Source organism: Myotis myotis, unplaced genomic scaffold, assembly GCF_014108235.1.
Source record: "Myotis myotis isolate mMyoMyo1 unplaced genomic scaffold, mMyoMyo1.p scaffold_m19_p_15, whole genome shotgun sequence".
NCBI classification, from domain to species: Eukaryota; Metazoa; Chordata; class Mammalia; order Chiroptera; family Vespertilionidae; genus Myotis; species Myotis myotis.
Window position 1 is genome coordinate 18,497,326 of NW_023416319.1, and position 22,701 is coordinate 18,520,026.

The 22,701-nt window shown below is 41.7% G+C and overlaps 2 protein-coding genes and 1 pseudogene across 5 annotated transcripts in view; 2 read left to right on the plus strand and 1 right to left on the minus strand.

The window, feature by feature from the left end:
* CUTC (cutC copper transporter) overlaps window positions 1-19,983 on the minus strand; it is a 36,887-nt gene extending 16,904 nt beyond the window's left edge. Inside the window, 3 exon segments of the mRNA XM_036336380.1 lie at window positions 2,494-2,565; window positions 19,868-19,918; window positions 19,921-19,983. Of these exon segments, the coding sequence (XP_036192273.1) occupies window positions 2,494-2,565; window positions 19,868-19,918; window positions 19,921-19,981 (184 nt within the window). The 5' untranslated portion in view covers window positions 19,982-19,983.
* LOC118669868 (cytochrome c oxidase assembly protein COX15 homolog) lies at window positions 6,035-22,433 on the plus strand. 4 transcript variants are annotated; one of them, XM_036336376.1, is made up of 9 exons: window positions 6,038-6,229; window positions 8,540-8,730; window positions 10,302-10,424; window positions 10,709-10,895; window positions 14,425-14,592; window positions 16,588-16,669; window positions 18,541-18,695; window positions 19,959-20,072; window positions 21,038-22,433. In XM_036336376.1, the coding sequence occupies exons 1-9, from the start codon at window positions 6,140-6,142 to the stop codon at window positions 21,167-21,169; spliced, it is 1,242 nt and encodes a 413-aa protein (XP_036192269.1). In that variant the 5' UTR covers window positions 6,038-6,139; the 3' UTR covers window positions 21,170-22,433. The 4 variants fall into 4 exon arrangements, with proteins under 4 accessions (XP_036192270.1, XP_036192271.1, XP_036192269.1 ...); XM_036336377.1 differs by lacking the exons at window positions 19,959-20,072; window positions 21,038-22,433 and adding an exon at window positions 19,114-19,931 and having other exon boundaries at window positions 6,035-6,229; XM_036336378.1 differs by lacking the exons at window positions 19,959-20,072; window positions 21,038-22,433 and adding an exon at window positions 18,924-19,081 and having other exon boundaries at window positions 6,035-6,229.
* Window positions 8,933-9,088, plus strand: LOC118670386 (annotated as a pseudogene).
* Window positions 22,434-22,701: the final 268 nt, after the last annotated feature.

The window sequence follows — 22,701 nt, forward strand, 5'->3', positions numbered from 1 at the left end:
TAATACTGCACCATTCTGCAAACCCTGCTAAAATTATTAGATGAAAATTAATAAGCAACCTTATAAAGAATCAATTAAGCTGACAATATCTGAATCCATTGATGGATCTTAATATCACAAAATGGAAGAAACTAAGATGTTATCCTCTTAATTGATGTGCCAGGGAGCAGTATAACAATGTTACCTGTAAAGCACTTATAAGAAACTCAGATCTGAATTTGATTAAGCCTCCGGGTTAACCGTAATTTTACAGGAAACATAAGAGTCTGAGGAACACATTAAATGATACTAAATATACAGTCAGCAAAAATATTCTAAAAGATGAAAACCACACTTTCATTAACAAACTACAAGGGGAAAAAAAGAATTAAAGAAGAGAAACATTGAAATAGACAAAAGACATGACAAATAAAATGTTTGGATCTTGACTCAAAGAACTGTAAAACAAAACAAAACTGTATGAGCTAATAGGAGAAATCTGAAAACTAACTGGGTATTTTTGATGACGTTAAGAAACAAAGTTTTAAGACATGTTAGTGATGCTAAGGTTATTATTTTTTAAAATTGTCCTTTTAAAGATACATACTAAATTATTTGAGGATGAAATGACATGATGTCTGATATTTGCTCCAGCATAATCTAAGGGTGGAGGAGGGAAGGTAGTGATATAGATCAGGGGTCAGCAAACTACTATGGCTCACAGGCCAAAGGTCCACAGTTTATTTCTGTTATGGCCTGCAAGTGGAAAAAGTTAAAAAAAAATAACATCTTTATTGACATATAATTCACATACCATACAATGCACCCATTTAAAGTGTATAATTCAATGGTTTTTAGCATACTCACAAAGTTTTGCAACCATTACCATAATCAATCTTACCACATTTGTAATCCCACCCCTAAAAAAACTCCCACCCGTTAGCAGTCACTTTCCTCTCTCTCCATGTTCCTCAGTCTTAGGCAACCACTAATCTACTTCTGTCCCCATAAATTTGCTTATTCTGGACATTTCATAAAAGTGGAATCATATACTACATGGTATTATTTTTACTATTTGTTTTCCCACTTATAATAATCTTTTAAAATTCATCTGTGCTGCAGCATGTACCAGTACTTCATTGTTTTTTATTGCCAAATTAAGAATGGTTTTTACATTTTCAAAGAATATGTTTTAAATATATATTTTTATTGATTTCAGAGAGGAAGGAAGAGGGAGAGAGAGATAGACACATCAATGATCAGAGAGATAATTACTGATTGGCTGCCTCCTGCACTGCTTGCACTGGGGATTGACCCCGCAAACTGGACAAGTGCCCTGGCTGGGAATCAAACTGTGACCTCCTAGTTCATAGGTCGATGCTCAACCAGTGAGCCACCCAGGTCAGACTCAAAGGATTATATTTAAAAACAAAGATGATGCAGTCCTGGCCTGGTAAGTCAGTTGGTTAGAGCATCGTCTGGGTATACCAACGTTGCAGATTGGATCCTTACTCAGGGCACATACAAAAATCAACTAATGAATGCATAAATAAGTGAAACGACAAATTGATCTCTCTCTCTAAAAAAAAAACCCAAATAAATAAATTAATTAAAAAATGTTTTTTAAAAAAAGATGCAACAAAGACCAAATGTGGCCAGCAAAGCTGAAAATATAAACTATGTTGCTCTTTACAAAAAAGTTTGTAGACACCACCACCACCCTCCAACACTCAAAAGAGATGAAAGATTGGTCATGTACTGAAAATGAGAGAAGCAAAGTAATGGGTACATGCGGATTCATAATACTATTTTCTCTATTTTTATATATGTTTGAAGTTTTCCATAATAAAAAACTAAAAAATTTCCTGATCCTGAGATGCTTCCTTATTAAAGCAGTTCACAGTGCAAAAGAAATCTTAAGGTAAAAATAATGTAAAAAAAAAAAAAAAAAAAGATAAGCTAGAAGTCCTAATAATGAAAATGGTAACAAATCTCTAAAATCATCTTTAAATCAATTAATTTGAAAAAAATTAAATCTTTGCTAAGTTCAATAAAAAAGATGAAGTTGATGAGTAAGCACTATTGTGGACACTAACTCAAAATGTAAACTACGAGGGAGTAAGACTAAAAAATCATAATTTTCCAGGTTTTTTAGTTGTTTTCAAAAGAATTAATAGAAACCTTCCTAATCACAAAGGCTCCCAAGGTCAGTTCACAGGATTCATTTTCAGACTCTTAAAAGGACTGTAGCCCGGCTGGTGTGGCTCAGTGGTTGAGTGTTGACCCATGATCCAAGAGGTCACTGGTTCAATTCCCGGTCAGGGCACATGACCGAGTTGCAGGTTTAATCCCCAGTTGGGCACATGCAGGAGGCAACCAATTGATGATGTTTTTCTCGCATCGATGTTTCTATCTCTATTCCTCTCCCTTCCTCTCTCTCTAAAAATCATTAAAAAAAACGTATTTTTTTAAAAAAGGACTAGAAACTGTCATTCATTCTCTAATTTTTCTTACCTCCTCTTTCTGCATTTACAGCCGACTCCACTGAATCAACACAGACTTCCATGAGAAATCCATTTGCTGTTCCTAAAATACATGAAAAACAATGCAATACCATGATGGGACTATTTTCCAGACCCATCTACCACTATCATTTTATACGTATTTTGCTGACAAAATTCAAATGTCCAATATAGTAAAGTGTATAAGTATATAAGGGGCCATGAATACAATAAAATATCATGTTAATTATAAAACTGATGTCTTTGGACTATGAAATAAGAACACTAACATATAAAAAATTATACTGAAAACAATATTTACTGAATGCTGAATTAATCTTCCTAAAACACAGACCTCATCATCACATTCCAGGTCCAGATTCTTTCAATGCTTCTCAATGAGTGCCTGCAGAAGATGTTTAAACTTCTTTACAAGGAATATATGTTTAAGTGCTAAGATGGACCTCAAATCCTGGCCCCCTCCAAACTTGTATGATTTTAGAAAAATTACTTAGTCTAAGTTGTCTGTACAACAGAGTAGATTTTAGTACCTACCACAGAGTAGTGAAGATAAATCATGTAAAGTGATACTACCAAGTGTGCAAAAAGTACTAGTTTCATTAACTACAAGGTATTTTCTCGATATGCCTCCAGTTGTCCCTAATCCTCACTCCTGCTCTTGCTTATGCCATCTCCTCAATCCACAAAGTCCTCCCAGCTCCATCTTTGACTGCTAAACTCTTCCAAGACTCATGTCAAACCATATTTCCATACTTCCTATCTCCCAAAGTAGGAAATTGTATCTCCCTTTTTTGAACTCATATAACTTTTTTTAAAATATATATTTTTATTGATTTTTTACAGAGAGGAAGGGAGAGGGATAGAGAGTTAGAAACATCTATCAGCTGCCTCCTGCACACCCCCTACTGGGGATGTGCCCGAAACCAAGGTACATGCCCTTGACTGGAATCGAACCTGGGACCCTTCAGTCTGCAGGCCGACTGTCTATCCACTGAGCCAAACTGGTCAGGGCTGAATTCATATCATTCTTTATAAGTTATATGTTCTCCTTTAAAACACTAACTGTATCTCTTCAAGACACGATTTTCTATCTGTTATTATTTATGTAGATAAGTGTCTGATCACTCTTACTTGATCTAAAGTTCACAAATAAGGTCTTTTTCCCCACAAAGGTTATTTTTTAACTTACTTATTGATTTTAGACAGGGAGGAGGGGGGAGGGGAGAGAGGGAAAGAAAGAGAAACATCAATCTGTTATTCCACTTATTCATGCATTCATTGATTGATTCTTGTATGTGCCCTGACCAGGGATCGAACCCACAACCTTGGCATATTGTGAGGGTGCTCTAATGAGCTAAGCCACCTGGCCAGGGCCTAAGTAAGGTCTTTATGTGAGAAATCTTTATTATCACCCACAGTAAGCACAGGGTCTACCATGGTCCACAACAGTCAAGCAAACATTTACTGAAGTCTGAATAATTACAAATTCATGAAAAGTCACATATCTACACTAAAAAGTATGATGAAAATAGAGTTTTGCGTTTTGTTCTGTAAGCTAAACACATAACTTTTAAAAATTAAGAATTCTGAATGCATACTTCATGCAATATCTGAAAGAATGGTTACCACATACTGATAATGACTATAACTAGGTGCTGGGGTTTGGAGTGCCTTTACTATGTTTTTACTTTCCTACATTGCTTGATTTTTCTTCTACCCAATATTGCTTTTATCATTTTTTTAAAAGCAATTTTTAATTTAAAAACCAACAATCTAGCCTGGCTGGAGTGGCTCAGTAGTTGAGCATCGACCTACGAACCAGGTCAGGGCACATGCCTGGGTTACGGGCTCCGTCCCCAGTGGGGGGGTGGGCGGGAGGCAGCCCATCATGACTCTCTCTCATCATTGATGTTTCTCTCTCTCTCTCCTTCCCTGAAATAAAGAAACAAAAACAAACATATTTTTAAAAAAAGAAAAACATACCATCTGCTAAGATCAGGTTGCAACTGTCTCATTTATTTAGAAGAAGGCTATCGGTCTCAAACTGCGAAAGAGTGAAGCGCCACCCTGTGCTCTTAACCCAGAGCTGCACTAATTCTATGAGCTTCCTGATAGCCACCCGGACCAGCTGTCAGGCCAATCTAACTGGACAATGCTGCAGGGGTACCGTTTGCCTCCTGCAAGAAAGGGCCTTGGCTAGGAGAGGGTGGGGATGCACGCAAAAGGCTATGACAGAAGGCAGAGTAAGGCAAAGCAAAGTTCTTATGGGGATCAAAGAAAAAGGTATTTGTCTGGAGCAGTTCTCAAAGTGCAGTAGGTCAGTTAGCTCTGGGGGCTCGGGATCTTAGAATCTTCCATGATCCTTTCAGGGTCTGTGCAGTGAAAAAGTGCATGATATTAAAATTTTATTTGCCTTTTGCACTTTCATTATTTCACAAAGTGGAGTTTTGGGGAGGCTACCTGACATGTCAGACTGAACGCAGAAGCAGGTATAAGAACACAGGCATGAGAATTCCATTAAGCCTGATAGTCAAGAGGTCTGCAAAAACACAAAACATCGGCACTATTCCATTTTGTTTGTTGAGGAAAACAGTTCTTCAGGGGGGAAGAAAAAGGGTTATTTGCGTTAACATGTAATGGGTTTATTATGGTTATTTTCTAGTTAATAACTGTTTTAAAACTTTGTTTTAATTTTAAACACAGTCAGTATCAATAGATTTAACCTATATGAAAACGGTCTTTGAGGTCCTCAATAATTTTTAGGAGGGAAAGGGGATCCGAGGACTGCTGGTTTGGAGGAACCCGGAATTCACGGAGGGGTCTGCCAAACCCCTAGCACCTGCCACGCCTCCTACCCAGGGCGACAGGAGGAAGGCGGGACTCGGGCCGCCAGCTCTGCCCCTGGTGGCTGCGCGGCTCCGGAGAACCCCCTCCGCCGCTGCAGCAGCCGCAGGTGATGGAGCGGTCAGCACAGGGGAGGCGCTGGGCTCACAGCGATGCTCGACTGGCGACGCGAAACGTGAGGCTCGGAGAAGTTAACCAACTTGAAGACAATCGCACGACGATACACGGGGGCCCCGGGATTCGAACCCACACCTCTGGCTCCAGAGCCGGGCCGCTCTCACTGCACGCCCTTCGCAGGCACCCCTTCCCACGTGTGTACAGCCGGAATGGCAGAACCCGTCGCGCAGGGGACCCCGAGGGAAATCGCGATCAATCCACTGGCCGATCAGAAACCCCGGCAGGCCCGCCCGCTCCCGGCAGCGAGGGGAGCCGTCCCCGCCCCGCCCCGCTCCTTTCCGCACCGGTCTTCCCGGACGGCATCCCCTGCCTCTTCATCCTCCACACGGTCCTCCCTCGCAAGGCTACGGTTTCCACTCGGATCCGGGTTTTGGTGCGCGCGACCAGGGAAGCTCGTTCTCACCGCTGCGCGCGCCTCCGCGCGCCCCTGACGTCCACGCCCCAGCAGCCCCCGCGAACGCCAAGTCGACGGCGCAGGCGCAGTCACTGCTCACCCCCGCTGTCTAGGGAGGAGGAGCTCGCTTTAGTGTGACTCGGAAGTGCTTCTTCCCCGAGGCAGAGAGGAGAGACCTCCGAGCGCCGGGGTGTGGAGGTGGCGGCCGGGCCCCGTCGTCAATATGCAGCGATTACTCCTTCCGCCCTTGAAGGCCTTGATGGGGGGGCCGTGTCTCCGACTCCTGGGTCCCAGGGCGGCACCTCGAAAGCAGGTACCGCACCGCAGCGGAAGCGGACACGGGGAGAAAGACGGTAGATGACCCACATCACGTTTCCGTAGCTCCTTAGAGATCTAGGCGCGTGTCCTTGTTTCCGGAGCCCCTGCGTTCCGCACTGGACCTGCCACTTATAGCTGTGTGTTAGTTACTAGCCAAGTTAGGTAACCTTCCTGTGCCTCAGTTTCCTCATCTCTAAAAATGGGGATGACAACAATACTTAATTCATAAGACTTCTGGAAGGATCACATTTAATATACCTAAGCACTTAGCACAAAGTAGAAGCTCAGTACATTTTATCCAGATATTTGATTCTTGCGAAAAGTCCCCAGGTAACCAGGTTAAGGACTGTGTAACTCCCTTCTGCAAAGAAGGAAATTGAGGCCTAATTTAAGTTGTCTAAAGTTACTTACTTAGAAGCAGGAAACCAGATTCGGTCTTTTGGCCCTCAGGGATGTCTCCCCTCCACTGACAGTTGCTGCATTGAGTGACTGCTATGTGTTAGGAACTGGGAAGCAAAAGAACCTATCAAAAGGCTACCGCCCTGGAGGAGGGCACAGTGTAGTTATTATAATTCATTTATGAAGGTTTGTTGGGTAAGGGGCCTGTGTTTGAAACAAAGGAAGCAGGAGAGAAGGGACCAGGCCCCGTTGTCCCACAGCTCACAGTTGAGTGGGAGACGGGGAGGAACCTAAAGTGTGCTGAGAGTGACCTGTTGCGGACCTAGGATAGCCTGGGAACACTTCCCAGAGGAGAGAGGTGAAAATATCAGCCAGAGGAGGTGGCTTCCGAACTGAGGTCGGCAGTGGGCATTACAGGCACACCTCGGGGGCAATGCAGGTTCGGTTCCAGACCCTTGCAATAAAGCGAATGTCACATAAGCGAGTTACATGAGTTTTTGGGTTTCCCAGTGCATATAAAAGTTATATCTTCGTTATACTGTCGTCTGTTAAGTGTGCAGTGACAGTCTGTCTAAAAATTCAATGCACATACCTTAATTTAGAAATACCTTCCTGCTAAAAACTGGCGACCATCATCTGAGCCTTAAGTGAGTCGTCATCTTTTTGCTTGTGGAGGGTCTTGCCTTGATATTTATTGATGGCTGCTGGCCGATCAGGGGGAAGGTTGGGTTGGCTGTAGCAATTATTTAAAATAAGATAACAATGAAGTTTACTACATTGATGGACTTCCTTTCATGAGAATGCTTTCTCTATAGCATGGGATGCTGTGTCACAGCATTCTACCCACAGTGGAACTTCTTTCAAAATTGGAGTCAATCCACTCAAACCCTGCCACTGCTTTAGCACTAAGTTTATGTGATATTCTAAGTTCTTTGTTGCCATTTCAACAGTCTTCACAGTATCTTCACCAAGAGTAGAGTCCATCTCAAGGAACCACTTTTTCTCCTTCTCCAAAAGGAGCAATTTCTCGTTTGTTCAAGTTTTATCATGAGGTTACAGCAGTTGAGTCACACTTGAGGCTTCAGTTCTAATTCTAGTTCTCTTGCTGTTTCTACATCTGTGGTTATTTCTTCCACTGAAGACTTGAGCCCCTCAATGTCATCCATGAGGGTTGGAGTCAATTTCCAAACTCCAAAATACTGATATTTTCACCTCTCTCTGTGAATCACAAATGTTCTAAATGGCATCTAGAATGGTGACTCCTTTCTGGGAAATTTTCAATTTGTTCAATGCAGGGTTGCCACAAACCTTCAATTTGTAAAATAAACGCATTATCTGCAAAGCGCAAAAATTGAAGCACAATAAAACGAGGTATGCCTGTATTTTCATATATACATATATATTCATTGCAGAGCGGAAGGGAGGTAGAAACATCAATGATGAGAATCATTGATCTGCTGCCTCCTGCACGCCCCCTGCTGGGCATCAAGCCCACATTCCAAGCATGTTCCCTGACTGGGAATTCCTGGTTCACAGGTTGATGCTCAGCGACTGAGCCGCACTGGCCAGGCTGCCTGTATTTTCTATCAGGGAACAAGGGTGTCCCAGAAGTCTTATTTAAAGATCCTCAGAAGAAATAAAAGAACCCCTGTCTAGGTGTAGAGTTAAGTCTGGGGGAAGTATGCAGAGATCAGAAGGTTCCTGTAGTGTGGCAATGGATTGGAATGAGGCCAGGACTACAGGCAGGAAAACTAGTAGGAAGGTGGATACAGTAATCCAGTGAAGAGATGATTTACCGGGGCAGCAGCAGTGGAGATGTTGCACAGCACAGTGGGACTAGGGTGAGTAGCAGTGAAGCGAGGTCCTTCCCTCTCTCCAGTTATAATTTATCTGTCTTGATCCTTAGTGTGGTTGCAGCTGTGGGATCAGGATCCCCTTGAGGCCAGGGCAGTACAGCACCATCTCTGAAGTAGCTTTACAATCTGGAAGGGGTACAGTGTCCCTCCCTTCAAAGGCTGCTGAGCGGGTGGTGGGCCGATGGCTCCTGGTCTGCAGTGGAACAGTGGCTGGAGCAGTTATTCTTGGTGGAGTAACTAGGTGAGTAATTTGCTCATAGCAGTTGTCAGCTGTTTGGGTCGTCAGTAGAGGTACAGGATGACCAAGGGGGAAAGGACCCCAGGAATCATGTAGTCTAGCTCCTTCATTTGACAAATGCAGAAACTGAGGCCTAAAGAGGGAATGTGACTGATAGCTTGCCCTGACATAGAACAGTTTAGGGTTTATTTAAAAGGAGCACTTCATCGCTTCTCCGCCTTTTGGCTAAGATCAAGTGTAGTATCTGTTCTTATCAGTTTAAAAGGAGCTCTTCATAAAGACTGGTTTAGATCTTAATTGTTAGCTGTACATTGTGTATATTTCCCCCTATAATCAGAGCTCAAATTTGTCTCAAAATTTTGTATACAGTTAGTTTGAATTAAACCCAAATAAGTTTGATACATCAAAATTAGTTCATATGCCTCTTGGGTCTCTTTATACCTCCCCTTCCCCCCTCACCACCCCCACCCCCCCATTTGCAGTTTTTATTGAAGAAACCCAAATCATTTGTCCTATAGAGTTTCCCAGTCTGGATTTTTCTGATTGCATACAATGGTGGTGGTGGCTAACAAGTCCCATTGTCCCCGGTATTTCCTGTAAACTGGTTATTGCTTGATCAGCTTCAGGTTGGGACAGGGGGCAAAACACTTCATAGGTGATTATAACATTTACAAATATTTAGTGTCTATTAGAGATGCCAACCACCATTGGTGATCATTGCCCAGATCCATTATTTCATTAGAGTTTAAAATTGTAATATTCTAGTAGCTCAGCTCTAAAGAGAAACTTTCCCTCATCAACAATTGGGTTATCCTAAGGTACATTATATATAGGAAAAGTAGGATAAACACTTGATTCTTTTCCTTTATTTACCAATTTTCAAAATAATAAATTGGTTCCCACGTACCCTCCAAAGGTAAACAATAAAGTGTGCGTTTTTAAGTATCCTATGAGCTCATAGGTTTAAACATACTTGGTATGTTTCAATCCATTGCAGTGATGTTTTGCTCAAATTGTCCCATCCTTAGTCAGTGAGAACCTCTCAAATTGGCTCCAGAGTCGTTTTGACAGGACCCTGGTAACCTTTGAGTCCTTGCTTTCTGGATAAAATATTCCAGGCTCTTCTTGTGCATTTCCTGCCTCAAGCCTAAAATCAGCCTTTTACTTACACTAACTCCTTTTGGTGAAAATACCTTTGGTTTTAATTATGTATGTGTTCTCAAATTTTCTCCACATTCCCCGTGCTCTTATTTCAAATACTGAATGTGTTATATAGGCTGTTACGAGAACTGACAGATTTGAATTTTGCTGTCTTTAAATTTACTCAAGAACCCTATATCAAATCTCTTTTCCTTGGTTATGCATTTAGGGCAAATTTCCTTGGTCTAGGGTTGATTTTGCTGTTTCTGTCAAAATTCTAAGCAGTAAGAGAAGAGATAGGTGTCAGGAAACAATGAAACGTTTACCTTTAGATCCACTTGTTGCCATAAACTATTTATGAGTAATCCATCATTGAGCATTCTCTCTCCCCCCCCCCCCCCCCTCTCTCTCTCTAATTTCTTTCCTTTCCTAAGATTGACAGAGTCTGGCCTCTCAATGGTAGATTGGCATTTAATAAAGGAGATGAAGCCACCTACAAGCCAAGAGGAATGGGAAGCAGAATTCCAAAAATACCAGCAATTTCCAGAATTTAAAATGTAAGTATTATAAAAAATCAGGTAAATGTCCCACGAGATCCACTCAGTCTCTTGCTCATTTAAACGTGTCAGAAGATTAGATCCCATTATTTCTTGGTATTTGGCTCTGTTTAGTGAGCTTCCTACGCTAAACCTCCAATTCCAGAGTGATCCTGAGGCCACTGATGAGGAGGAGGGTGGACCTATCAAGCATCAGGACTGGAAAAGTTCCTGCATTCCGTTGGGAAATAAAATTGAGATGGATGTTTCCTCTTGCTTATTTTTTTACTTCCCTTTTCACCCAGCTTAAATCATGATATGACACTGGCGGAATTCAAGTTCATCTGGTACATGGAGTACTCACACCGAATGTGGGGTCGGCTTGTAGGCCTCGCATACATCCTGCCTGCTGCCTACTTTTGGAGAAAGGGCTGGCTCAGCCACAACATGAAAGGACGTGTTCTTGCCCTCTGTGGTTTAGTATGCTTCCAGGTGAGACTTATTCAAGTTTGGGAAACAAGAGATGTTTCCAAGAGCTTCCTAGTTGGCATTCTTTAACAGAATAGGTGAGCATGTGGATTTTAGTGCAGCATGCCTGGCTTTAAGGCCCAGCTCTACCACGTAGTAGGCAAGTTCTAGCCTCTGTAGGCTCTGCTTCCCCTACCTGTAAATAGGGATAATAATAGTACCTACTGTTTAGGTTGCATGAATATTAAATGAGATCATGCACATAAAGAACTTAGGTTAGCCGTGACCGGTTTGGCTCAGTGGATAGAGTGTCGGCCTGCGGACTGAAGGGTCCCAGGTTCGATTCCGGTCAAGGGCATGTACCTTGGTTGTGGGCACATCCCCAGTGGGGGTTGTGCAGGAGGCGGCTGATGGATGTTTCTCTCTCATCCATGTTTCTGACTTTCTATCCCTTCCCCTTCCTCTCTGTAAAAAATCAATAAAATATATTAAAAAAAAAAACAAAAAAACTTAGGTTAGTGCCTGGAATCAGTAAGCACTCAAATATATTTTTGTGTCACAAGAATTAGAGTTTCTTTCCCACCATGGCTCTCCTGGATTCTCATCTCTTCCCTTTTTCTATCTGTGCGGAACGGGGATCCCTATGGTAGAATGGCTGTAGAAGCAAAAAAGAAAATTCCAAAAGAGAAACAGTTTGTGGGATGAGAGATTTTAAAATATAGATGTAGCTGAGAGGTATTAAAGTACTGTATACTATAAATGGTAGGAAAAGATCATTGAATGACTCTGAGGCTGAGAGCCAAGAAAAGGGGTATTAGAAAAGACATGAGTATTTGGGTCAAAGTATATAGGGCCTAAGGGAGAGTATCAAAACATCAAAGAAATATCAAAATTTGATCAGGAGGAAGTGAGTTGGTTAATTTAACGTGGAAATGGTGAAATTATGATCCAAATAGAAGGAAATGTGGAAGTTGGAAGAGATGTAATATAGGCAATAGAAGCAAATAATAAGGAATTAGACATTAATAAAAGTCTAATGGAAACTAGGGGAGAGGGGAATGCCTGGCTGGCTTGGCTCCATGGTTGAGCATCAACCTGTGAACCAGGAAGTCATGGTTCAATTCCCAGTCATGGCACATGCCCGGATTGTGGGCTTGATCCCAATGCGGGACGTGCAGGAGGCAGCCAATCAATGATTCTCATCATTGATGTTTCTGTCTCACTCCCTCTCCCTTCCTCTCTGAAATCAATAAAAATATATTTTAGAGAGAAAGAAACTAGGGGAGGGAGGGTAAAACAAAATGAAAATTTGTTTAAAAATGGAAAAAAAATGTCACTAAGGACAGACTCTAAGAGAAGCAGAAAATTGTAGATGGCAAATAGGGTATGGAAAAAAGAAAGTGAGGGCTAGCAAATCACACTCTATACTTCATCTTCCAATGTTCTGTGCAGAAGAAATTAAGATAGGACATCCAGGGTAGTCATAAAGGGGGAAGAAATGCCCAAAAAAGATTTCCCAAGGAGCATATATTTAGAAGAGGTGGGAGAATTCCACCTTTTGACATTATTCTATTGTCCTGGCAGGGTGGGGGTGACAGGGCTAGCCTATATAATAAAAGCGTAATATGCAAATCGACCAAACGGCCGAACAGCGGAACGACCATCCGGGACCACGCTATGACACCCACTGGCACCAGGCCAGCCAAGGCGGGTGCAATGCAATCGGTCAGGGACCCAGCCATTGCCCCATGATCGCCCTGCAGAGGGAGACTCAGGCCACCTACCGGCAGGCTGCGGTGGGTGGGCAGGGCATACCTCTGCAAGGGAAGCCCAGGCCAGCGGCTGGAGGGAAGCCCAAGTCCCGGGTGCCAGAGGGAAGCCGGTGCCAGCAGCCAGGGGAAGGAAGGCCTGCTCTTGTATGAATTTTGTGCATCAGGCCTCTAGTATTTATATGATTGGAACTGACACTTGCTTGGGTTACTTGAAAAAGTTAGTAAAAGCAGGGAATCATAGAATAATAATACATACCTTAACTTTTAAACATGTACTTTCATTACCTTTATTTTAAAACTAGAGGCCCGGTGCACGAATTTGTGCACTGGTGGGGTCCGGCTGGCCCACCCCAATGGGAGCCCATTGGGCAGGGCCAGCCATGGGGTCTAATGATGGAAGCTATAGCTTTCCCCCAGCTGGATCTAATTATACTTTAAGGATGCCAAAAGAAAACCCACAACAGAACTGTTTTGCATTTCACATGCCATGAGATGAAGTTGTTTATGTGTTGTTTGCAAACGTATATCAAGATGGATGTTGGCCCTTTAATGATTTTTGCATCTTCCCGGTGCTCTGCCCTCAGTTTCCCAATATGATCTTCATGTCTGTTTAAAAGTTTTTCTGATTTTGAATGTGCCTACCCTTTGCTGTTGCTTCTGGCAGCCTGTGGGTCCTCTTTGCCGTCCCTTTTAAAGAGAGATTGAAAGTTCACCTAATCTGCAAGGCACCGCATTTTCACAAAATCCCCACCCAGCCTCTCTACATTCCTCAGCAAAGGGCCGCCATCCCGTTAATGCTTAGGTCGCCTTTTTGGCTAATTTGGAAGGTCTCCTGGTCGCCTTTTTGGCTAACTTGGAAGGTCTCCTGGGGCCGCGGGCTGTGGAGGGAGAATTCCACGCCTTGGCTGCAGTATTAGCACAGCCCTCTGGAGACTCTGGTTGGGGACAGAAGGGACTGATCATTATTTTCTTGTGCTTTCACTAAATGTTCATGCACCAGGGAGCCAGGCAGTGATTAGGGGTGTTGAGGGCTGGCCGGGGCAAGGGGCCGCAGGCGGTTTGCCGGCTGGCCCTGCCCCCATTGGGGTGGGGGGGCCGCTCAGGGACAGGGATAGCCGGGCAAGGGGCCGTGGTCGTCTGGTTGGTCTGCCATTTGGTCGCTGGGCTTTTGTTATATAGGATGAAGAGCCAAGGCCTGTTTTTTAGTCCTCTGATTGGAGTTCAAGCTCAGATCTTACACCCCCATAAACTATCATTTTATTTTCATTTCTCTTAAGAGAAGTGAGAACTTAGATACTTGCAAAGCAATCTGACTGCAAAGCCTTACTGATTTTTACCCCCACAAAGCTTTTATAATTTTTTATTCCCACCTAACTTGGTAGTAGTTGTTTTTAAGCTTTCTCAAGCTTTCCAAAACATTCAATCTGGTTTTTATAGAAACAGCTGTCTTTGTATTCTCATATTTCAGTGGTTCACATAATGTTAAATCATATCAAATATATGTAAGGTTTTGCCCACAGATAAGCTTTTGTATGCTTTTCTATATTTGACTTATACTTCAATAAAATGATAATCTAATCAGCAGTTAAATATTTATGGTGCTGTATGTGGAAATGTGGTTAAGTCATGATTCCTGAGATACAGAGGATTTGGGAGGGGCATGGAAAGGAAGTGTCAGGTAGGGAGTGTGCCTGATAATCGATAACTCACTTTCTCCGAGAGTAAAGTTGAATAGACAGTTTCAACCTTGTTTTCTTTGCCTCTTCTCTTTTTGGTTCTAGGGCCTGTTGGGATGGTATATGGTGAAAAGTGGATTAGAAGAAAAACCAGATTCTCATGACATCCCTCGGGTCAGTCAGTACCGCCTTGCTGCCCACCTGGGATCAGCCCTGGTTCTTTATTGCGCCAGCTTGTGGACTTCGCTCTCGCTGCTGCTTCCTCAGCACAAGGTAAAAGTCAGTCCATATTGTTGCCAGTTCTACACACGGCTGACAGGTAATTCCGGTTCTACTAGGAAGTTATGTCAAAATGTACATATTCCCTTGATGACATCTACCAGTTTACCAGCAACCAGATAAAACCAAAGCTTAGAGGAACATTAAACTTTGGGACTGGAGAGCTTTGAGACTGCAGAGTAAAATGTGCAGTTATTTTGAGCTGGAGCAACTCATTCAAAGGAGAAATAGTATAAGAGAGGAATATTTTGTCAGCATTGCCTATTGGAAAAGGTGAAAACGTGAATTTTAGAAAAAGTGGGACGGAGTACCAACAATAAGAGATATCCCAGCCACTCTGGAGGGGTGGGAATGGCGAGGCAAGGAGGCTAGAACAAGAGCGAGTGCTGGCCCTGTGGTGGTGCACAAGAGCCATCGTGGGTTGTTTGTTCTTTAGATGGCGACCTGCCATTCATCAGGCCGAACAGTACAGTAAACTTAGTGATCTTGCCACACGTATTTTCTCAGTAGGCCGATTAAAAGTTTTTTCTAGTTTTGTGGGGTTTTTTTAATGAACAGTATTTTAGGTATTGAAGACATGGTTGACCTGGATAACCTGTTCATGGAGTAGGTTTTGAGATGTCAATAGAACTTTTAAGTAGAATCATCCAGTAGGTACTTGGAGCCAGTGGCCTGGATCCCAACAAGGACGGGAGATGTTCACTTGTCAGTCATCCCACAGGGAAGCCAGATGGAGTTGAAACATTGGTACAGTAGGCAAATCCACATCTGAAAAATTCCTATTCTCCTGGCTTTCAAAGCCAAATTTCTAAAATGAATTGCCTATATTGATAGCTGTACATCCTGACAACCCATTCTTTCCTTTCAGTTCTTGTCAGGCTTCCCAACCTACCTCTATACATATCCACCACACACTTACCTACACACTTACATATACACACTCATTGCCAACAGTCTCTACTGACTTTTTAATTATCAATGAATTGTTTTTCTCTTTTTAAAATTTATTTATATTCCACTAATTACAGAAAGGATTTGAGATAGTCAAACATATAGTTGGAGATGCTGTCCAACACAGTAGCTCACTAGCTACATGTGGCTATTTAAATTTTAATTAATTAATATTAAATAAAATTAACTTTAAACAAACTTGTTATTTACTTCACCTTTAAATAAAATTAACGTTTTATTTAATTTTAAGTTGCTCTAACCTCGGTTTAAGATCTCATTATCCACTTATTGGGGGCAGCACAGATACTAGAACATGTCCGTCATTGCAGAAGTTCTATTTGACAGCCCTGACATCATGCTACAAAAATCTCAGTAATGATACCTCATTCTTCACGTACTAGATTGCAAAGCATTTGAGGGCAGCACTCTGACTTCACCTTTCTGTATCTTTATGGTTACCTGTTTATAAAGTTCTTCATAAATATTTGCTGACTCACTGATTGGTATCAAAAGTTGGCTATAGCAAAAATAAATTTTGACTTTACCAAAAACACAAGAATCTCCACTATAGGCATTAAATGCCAGAATCTCCACTCTAGGCATTTTATGCAATTTTGAATCTGATTATATTTGGTAAGCATTAAATATCACACACAAGATGAAAATCCAGTCCTATATTTTAAGCCACATCATTTTAACCATGGTGAAGCATCCTCCCCGTCCACCTGAACAATGCAAATCATGCAGTTATGAAATAGATACGTATTGAGCACCTAATGCCAAGGCTACTGTAATAAGACAGATGGCAGTTCCTGCCTTCACAAAACTTACAGGATAGCAGAGAAGACAGGTGGTAAATGTATAAATTTAATAAAACATGATGTGTGTCAGAAGAGAATATCTGCTGGGAGTACCTAACCTCGTTTAGGGGTCAGAGAATATCTGACCTCAAATTGTCACTTGGCTTTGGCCTTGGAGATCTTTGCTGCCTCTTGTAGTTCCTGCAGAACTGTTAACTTGAGTGATTTTTTTATTTAGTTGCCTGAAACCCGTCAGCTCCTGTGGTTGAGACGATTTGCTCACGGAACAACAGGCCTAGTGTTCCTTACAGCTCTGTCAGGTAGGACTCTTCAAGATGGCCCATTTTCATTCCACTCTCAGGTCTCCTGCCTAGTGCTTTTCCCTTTCTTACTATAATTTCGTATTTCCTTTTCACATCTGCCTTTCTCATACCCATCATCTTTACCCTCTGTTTCTGTTCTTTCCTCCCTTCCAAAAATCCTGTGTAAATCAGTTAAACAAAATTATTGAGCAGCTGCCTGGATCCACACTGCCTAGATTCAAATCCTGGCTCTTTTTTTTTTTTTTAATATATGTTATTGATTTTTTACAGAGAGGAAGGGAGAGGGATAGAGAGCTAGAAACATTAATGGGAAACATCGATCAGCTGCCTCCTGCACACCCCCTACTGAGGATGTGCCCGCAACCAAGGTACATGCCCTTGACTGGAATCGAACCTGGGACCCTTCAGTCCGCAGGCCAACACTCTATCCACTGAGCCAAACGGGTTAGGGCTCAAATCTTGGCTTTACCACCTGTGAACTCAGTGACCTTGGGTGAGCTTTAGACCCTCTCATACTCAGTGACCTCATCTGTGAAATGGGGATGATAATAATATGAGTAGAATATGTGAAGTGCTTACAACAGTACCTGGCATGTGGCAAAAACTACATTAAGTATTAGCTGTTATTATTATGTAAACATTATTGTTATTATTACACATATAACAAGATGGGTCAGACAAAAGACCTTCCCTCAAGGTGGTCTAAGGTAGGGAGTTCATTGGGGCAAAGAGGCCAACGCAGATCTTTCTCATTCTTTAAATCATACCTCTTCCTCTCTCATTGTTGAACTGTGTTATCCAATACAATAACCACTAGTCTCATGTGACTATTTAAACTTAAATTGTTTAAAATTAAGTAGAATTTAAGGGTTAGTTCCTCAGTCACATTAGCCACATTTCAAGAGCTCAGTAGCCACATGTGGCTTAGCAGCTGTTATACTGGATGGCAGATATAGCACATTGTCATCATCCCATGAAGTTCCATTAGACAGCACTGCTTTAAAATAAAACCATCAAACCAGTGATCTCCCCAACCCTCCCCTCCCTCTTTTCATGGTGGAAGAAAATGAATTTTGACTTGATAAATGGCATTTACAGAATCAAGAATATGATCTAAACAACCCTAAATCCTCTTTGATCATAAATAATGGACTCAAAATAATAATTTGATAATAATAACTCACGAATACCCTGTTTATGTGCTTAGTAGCCAGTAACATATCCAGGATTTAGTTTATAAGCGTGTGGTTTTTTTCCATTTCTTTGTTCATTTAATAAACATTTTTTTGAGCACTTGGGGAAGAGATAAACAAAAACAGTATGTCAGAGTGTTCAGTGCTGTGAAGAGAAATAAAGTACTTTATGGAATAGCGGTAGGGTGGGGAAGTACTGTCTTTATGGGATCATTGGGGAGATCTTTTGATAAGGTGAGTAAATTATGCAGATATCTGGGGGAAGAACTCTTTCAGAATAGATCAGTAGTTCTCAGTGGGGGGAATCACTAAGGAATTTTTTCAAAGGAGCATGTCTCTCTAGAGCTTCTAGTTCATTCCTCCAGGGGAGGCATGCCAGAATCTTGGGGTGGGAGCAAGTGAGACTATAGTTGTTTTTCTTTTAAGCTCTCATGGTGACTGTGATGTATATTCCCTGTTTGAGAACCCCTACTGTAAACACTTATATAAGGCACTTCCTTTTATCTAACTCTGGGATAATGAACTTTTTCTTTTTTAATCTTTATTATTGAAAGTATTACATGTGTCCCTTTTTTCCCCCATTAATCCTCTCCAGATAAACTTTTTCTGTGTCAGAATAATATTTGGCCCCCTCTTTCTCTCATTTTAATAAATACCATTGACCTTGGCATACAGGGGCTTTTGTGGCAGGACTGGATGCTGGGCTTGTTTACAACTCCTTCCCCAAGATGGGAGAATCTTGGATCCCAGAAGACCTTTTCACCTTCTCTCCCATCCTGAGGAATGTTTTTGAGAACCCTACTATGGTGCAGTTTGATCACCGAATTCTGGTAAGTCTGGCTGGTGCTCACAGGTTTTGGGGTGTTCGAAGCACTGATTACAACAGTGAGAGGATAGAGTGAGCGCCAGATTTCCTTTTTTTTTTTAAAGAGGAAACTGAGTATCAGTTTTCTAATGTGCTGTTTTTCTCCTAATTACCCACACACCCTCCCAGCCAATTTCTGGCTTTCAGGATACTGCCAGCTTCTTAAAGTTTGAATCTGCTTTTTACCATCTAGCAAATGATAACCTCCCTGAATCCTGCACACACATAGGAGAGTCATTTTAGCAGATAAAAGGCTGAGTAGAGAAGAGAGTGTGAAGACAGTGGATGCTGATCACATAGCTGTCAGAGCTGAACCAGGACCCCCCCAAGGAGCCAAGAGCATCATATGTACTTTTTGTTTAATTTAAGTAATATTTACTTAGGGCCTGCTATGGGTCATGTTAAGATTGGTCTGGTACTCTGGCATGATGAATTGAAGATGAGCAACAAGGAGACCAGTGAGAAGCAGCAGTGCTATAGCAGTAATGCAGGTGAGAGTGAGAGTGATGGGGTTCAAGGCTTCATGGTGGGAGTGGGTTTAAGAAGAATGATGAAACTGAGAGAGGTTGTAAGGAATAGAATATTGCTGTAGAAAGGAAGGTGAGGAAAGATAAAGGAAGATTCCAAAGTTTCTTTGGGGGCATGCTTAAAACATGACCAACAAAAATAAGGCTATTGGAATGAGTGCTGAGCTAGACATGGGATATGTCAACAGATGGAGGTATGTTGAGAGTGAGAGGATACAATACATCCACACAAAGAAGTCCAGAGGACTCAGATGGCTCCACCACCACCTCCTCTACTCACCGCTCAGGAAAATAATAACCCTCATGGGCTGGGGTCAGCCCTGCTTTAAAAATACAAGATTACTGTAGGTGTAAAATTAGGGATAAGAGTGCAAAGAATGATTTAAAATTCGAGCGCCATGCCTGGGGGCACCACAGTGGAAGGTGGATAAGATCACCGAGAGAGAGTGTGTATAAAGGGATAGGTGCAGGAACGTTAGGTGGCACCTGGGGCACACCTGCATTTAAGTGGCCAGAAGAGGGGTGGGAAGGAGACTGAGGAGCAGAAACCAGAGGTGGAACTGCAGGGGGCTCCCTGCCTGGGACAGGGAGGTGCCTGGTGGTTACTCACTGGTTCTGGAGGAGATACATGGAAGGTGAGCGGAAATCAGCAGGGTGGGCGCTTCCCACTGGCGCTTGATGAGACTCTTTCCCCCTCGCAGGGAATCACTTCAGTTACTGCCATTACAGCGCTCTACTTCCTGTCCCGGAGAATTCCCCTTCCTCGCAGGACCAAGATGGCAGCAGCGACTCTGCTGGCTTTGGCATATACACAGGTATAAACCACTTCTTTTTGGCCTGAGGGCGTCCCCAAAACAAGGTTAAAAAGGAAAGGTAACAGGCTAAGAGAAAATATTTTCAATACTTAAAATAGACTAGAAGATTAATAACCAGAAGATAAAATAAGGATATCAATACACAATTCTCATAAGAGGAATGATGAGTGGCCAATAAATACAAAAAGCTGTTTAGCCTCACTCATGATCACAGAGGAGCAAATTAAAACAATTCCTGCCATTTTGTGCTTGTCAGATTGGGGGGGGTGGAGGGGGGAGAAAGAAAAAGATAATCAGGTATTGGCACAGGTATAAGAAAATAGATACCTTCATACATTCTTAGTGAGAGCACGAGTTTATATGGTATTTTTCAGAGGGCAGTTTGGCAATATCTTTTAAAATGTTAAATATATAATCCCATGGCCCAGCAAATGGACTTATTAGTGCCTGCCCTAGAGATATTCTAATGCACAGAGCTACATCTATAAGGAAATTCATTATAGAATTGCTGCAATGGTGAAAAATTGGAAACCAACCCAAGTAGTTAGACAACTATGGTAAATGTATACTGTGGGATATTATATAACATTTTAAAATAGTAAGCTCTTAAGACATATATTAAGTGAAAAAAAGCAAGGGACAGAACAATGTATTTTTTGAAAGTACAAAACTATGTTTTTCTAAAAAACATTTATATAAAAGTACAAATGTGTAGAAACTGGTAACAGTGACTATCTTTGGTGAGGGGAACTGGGATAGGGTGAAGGATAATTAAGGGAAATTTTAGGGTTTTTTGTTTGAATTTACTTCATTGTAAATATCCTTACTTATGAAATTAAAAATATATTTTTAATGCTCTGATGGGAGAAGAGAGAGAGGTTTGTGTATGTGGCTGTCGATGCTGTTGTTTCAGCTCTGAATTTGTGGTTGTTGCTTTACTTACTGCCTGGTTTCCTCTCTAACAGGTGGGCTTGGGCATTAGCACTCTGCTAATGTACGTTCCAACTCCTTTGGCTGCTACTCACCAGTCGGGCTCCTTGGCTTTGCTCAGTGTTGCCCTTTGGCTCATGAACGAACTCCGAAGAATCCCAAAATAATTCTAAAAGGATCGATCAGCTGCGTAGGACTGAAACTGCTTTTGAGAGCTCATTAGAGCACAAGAACTTGGATTTTGCTAAGAGAATGAACTTGGCATATCAAATGGTTTCCAGATCGGTCAGGTTTTTAAAAACTCTTTGCCTGTTTCTGGAAGTCACTGGATCAAGAATGTCATTAGGTATGATTACAGTAACGGTTCCTTTTTAAATCTGTTATTTTTCACGTTGATCCTATTAATGGGATATCACCTCTTCTAGACAGAATTATTTTAAAAAGGGAACTAGAGTCACCGGGGTAGGTTCCCATAGCATTTCTCCTGATCCCCACACTAAGGTTGTCCTTAGTTAATAATAGTCACCAGAGGGCATTATGATCCTATCCAAAGAACCATATGCTAATGCTTCTACAGTTCCCTCCAACAAAGGAGCAACGAATGAATTAAGTTCAAATTTCAGATACTTTACTTCATTTTCATTTTATTAAAGATGAATAAGTTTGGAAAAACAGATCTGGTTGCATTAAGCTATATAACTATTATGCCACAATCCTGGTGAATGGAGATTATCTGAATTATTTTTAGGTTTGCATTATTCCCAGTATCAGACACATAGCAAATATTGCATGAATGAATAGAAAATGATTAAAGATTAATGTCCCAGGCACCTCTTCCAAAACAAGTCATCACATACCTACAAGATTAAATGAATTTATCATAATGTTTTCAAAGGTCCCTCAACAATTCTGTCAGTTTTTAAAACACTTGCTTTTCTTAACCCAGAATATTTCTGTCTTTAACTTAACAGTGACAAATGCTATCCATATGACAGGGATAACAATTAGCTACTGCTTTAAAGTGATGCTGGTTGCAAAGACCAACACCGATGATCAGAATATTAGGATAACCAATTTATCTTCAGTAATCCTTCCTTCTGGCCCTGGAGTGAATGGTGGGTTATATATTGGCATAGGTAACACATATATCCATGTCCCGGCATAAGGGAGAATGCCCTCCCCTCTAATATGCATTGCACAGTTTGCTCAACAATGATTTAACAGTATTTATCAGTGAGTATTTTAAGAACTGTTCAGCAAAATTATTATTTAATGTGAAGCATTAGAAAAACATACAATCTTAGTAACCCCCAAAATTGATGCAATACAGCAGCCTTTGGTCTTTTAAAGGGAGAAGGGAGCGTCTGCTGTGGATCATAAAAAAAAAAAAAAAAAAAGATGCCTTTCAACACTGCAGAGTCCATCGCTCAAGGCAGAAACAATGAAGGAGATAAGGCTTATACTTCATGGAGTTAACTAACGGGGAACTATAGAAAAAAAATTTCAAACACAACATAATGACAAATCAAAGTATTTGGGATCCTATTTGCAGAGCAAGACTCTTATGAAGCTAATAAAAGGCAGAGCCTTCAGCACCAGTAGTCTTCCCAGGCCAAACCCTGGCAGGTGCTCTGCAAGAGAGGCTGCTTAGGAAGGTGGAGTGGAGTGGTGGAGGAGTGGCAGGCGACCTAGGGTGTCC

Excerpts from the sequence above, each read along its gene's own strand:
- LOC118669868 (XM_036336376.1), top strand. The coding sequence starts at position 6,140 with ATGCAGCGATTACTCCTTCCGCCCTTGAAGGCCTTGATGGGGGGGCCG. Across the intron at positions 10,425-10,708 it reads CAATTTCCAGAATTTAAAAT|CTTAAATCATGATATGACAC; the intron begins GTAAGTATTATA and ends CTTTTCACCCAG. Across the intron at positions 16,670-18,540 it reads GTTCCTTACAGCTCTGTCAG|GGGCTTTTGTGGCAGGACTG; the intron begins GTAGGACTCTTC and ends CTTGGCATACAG.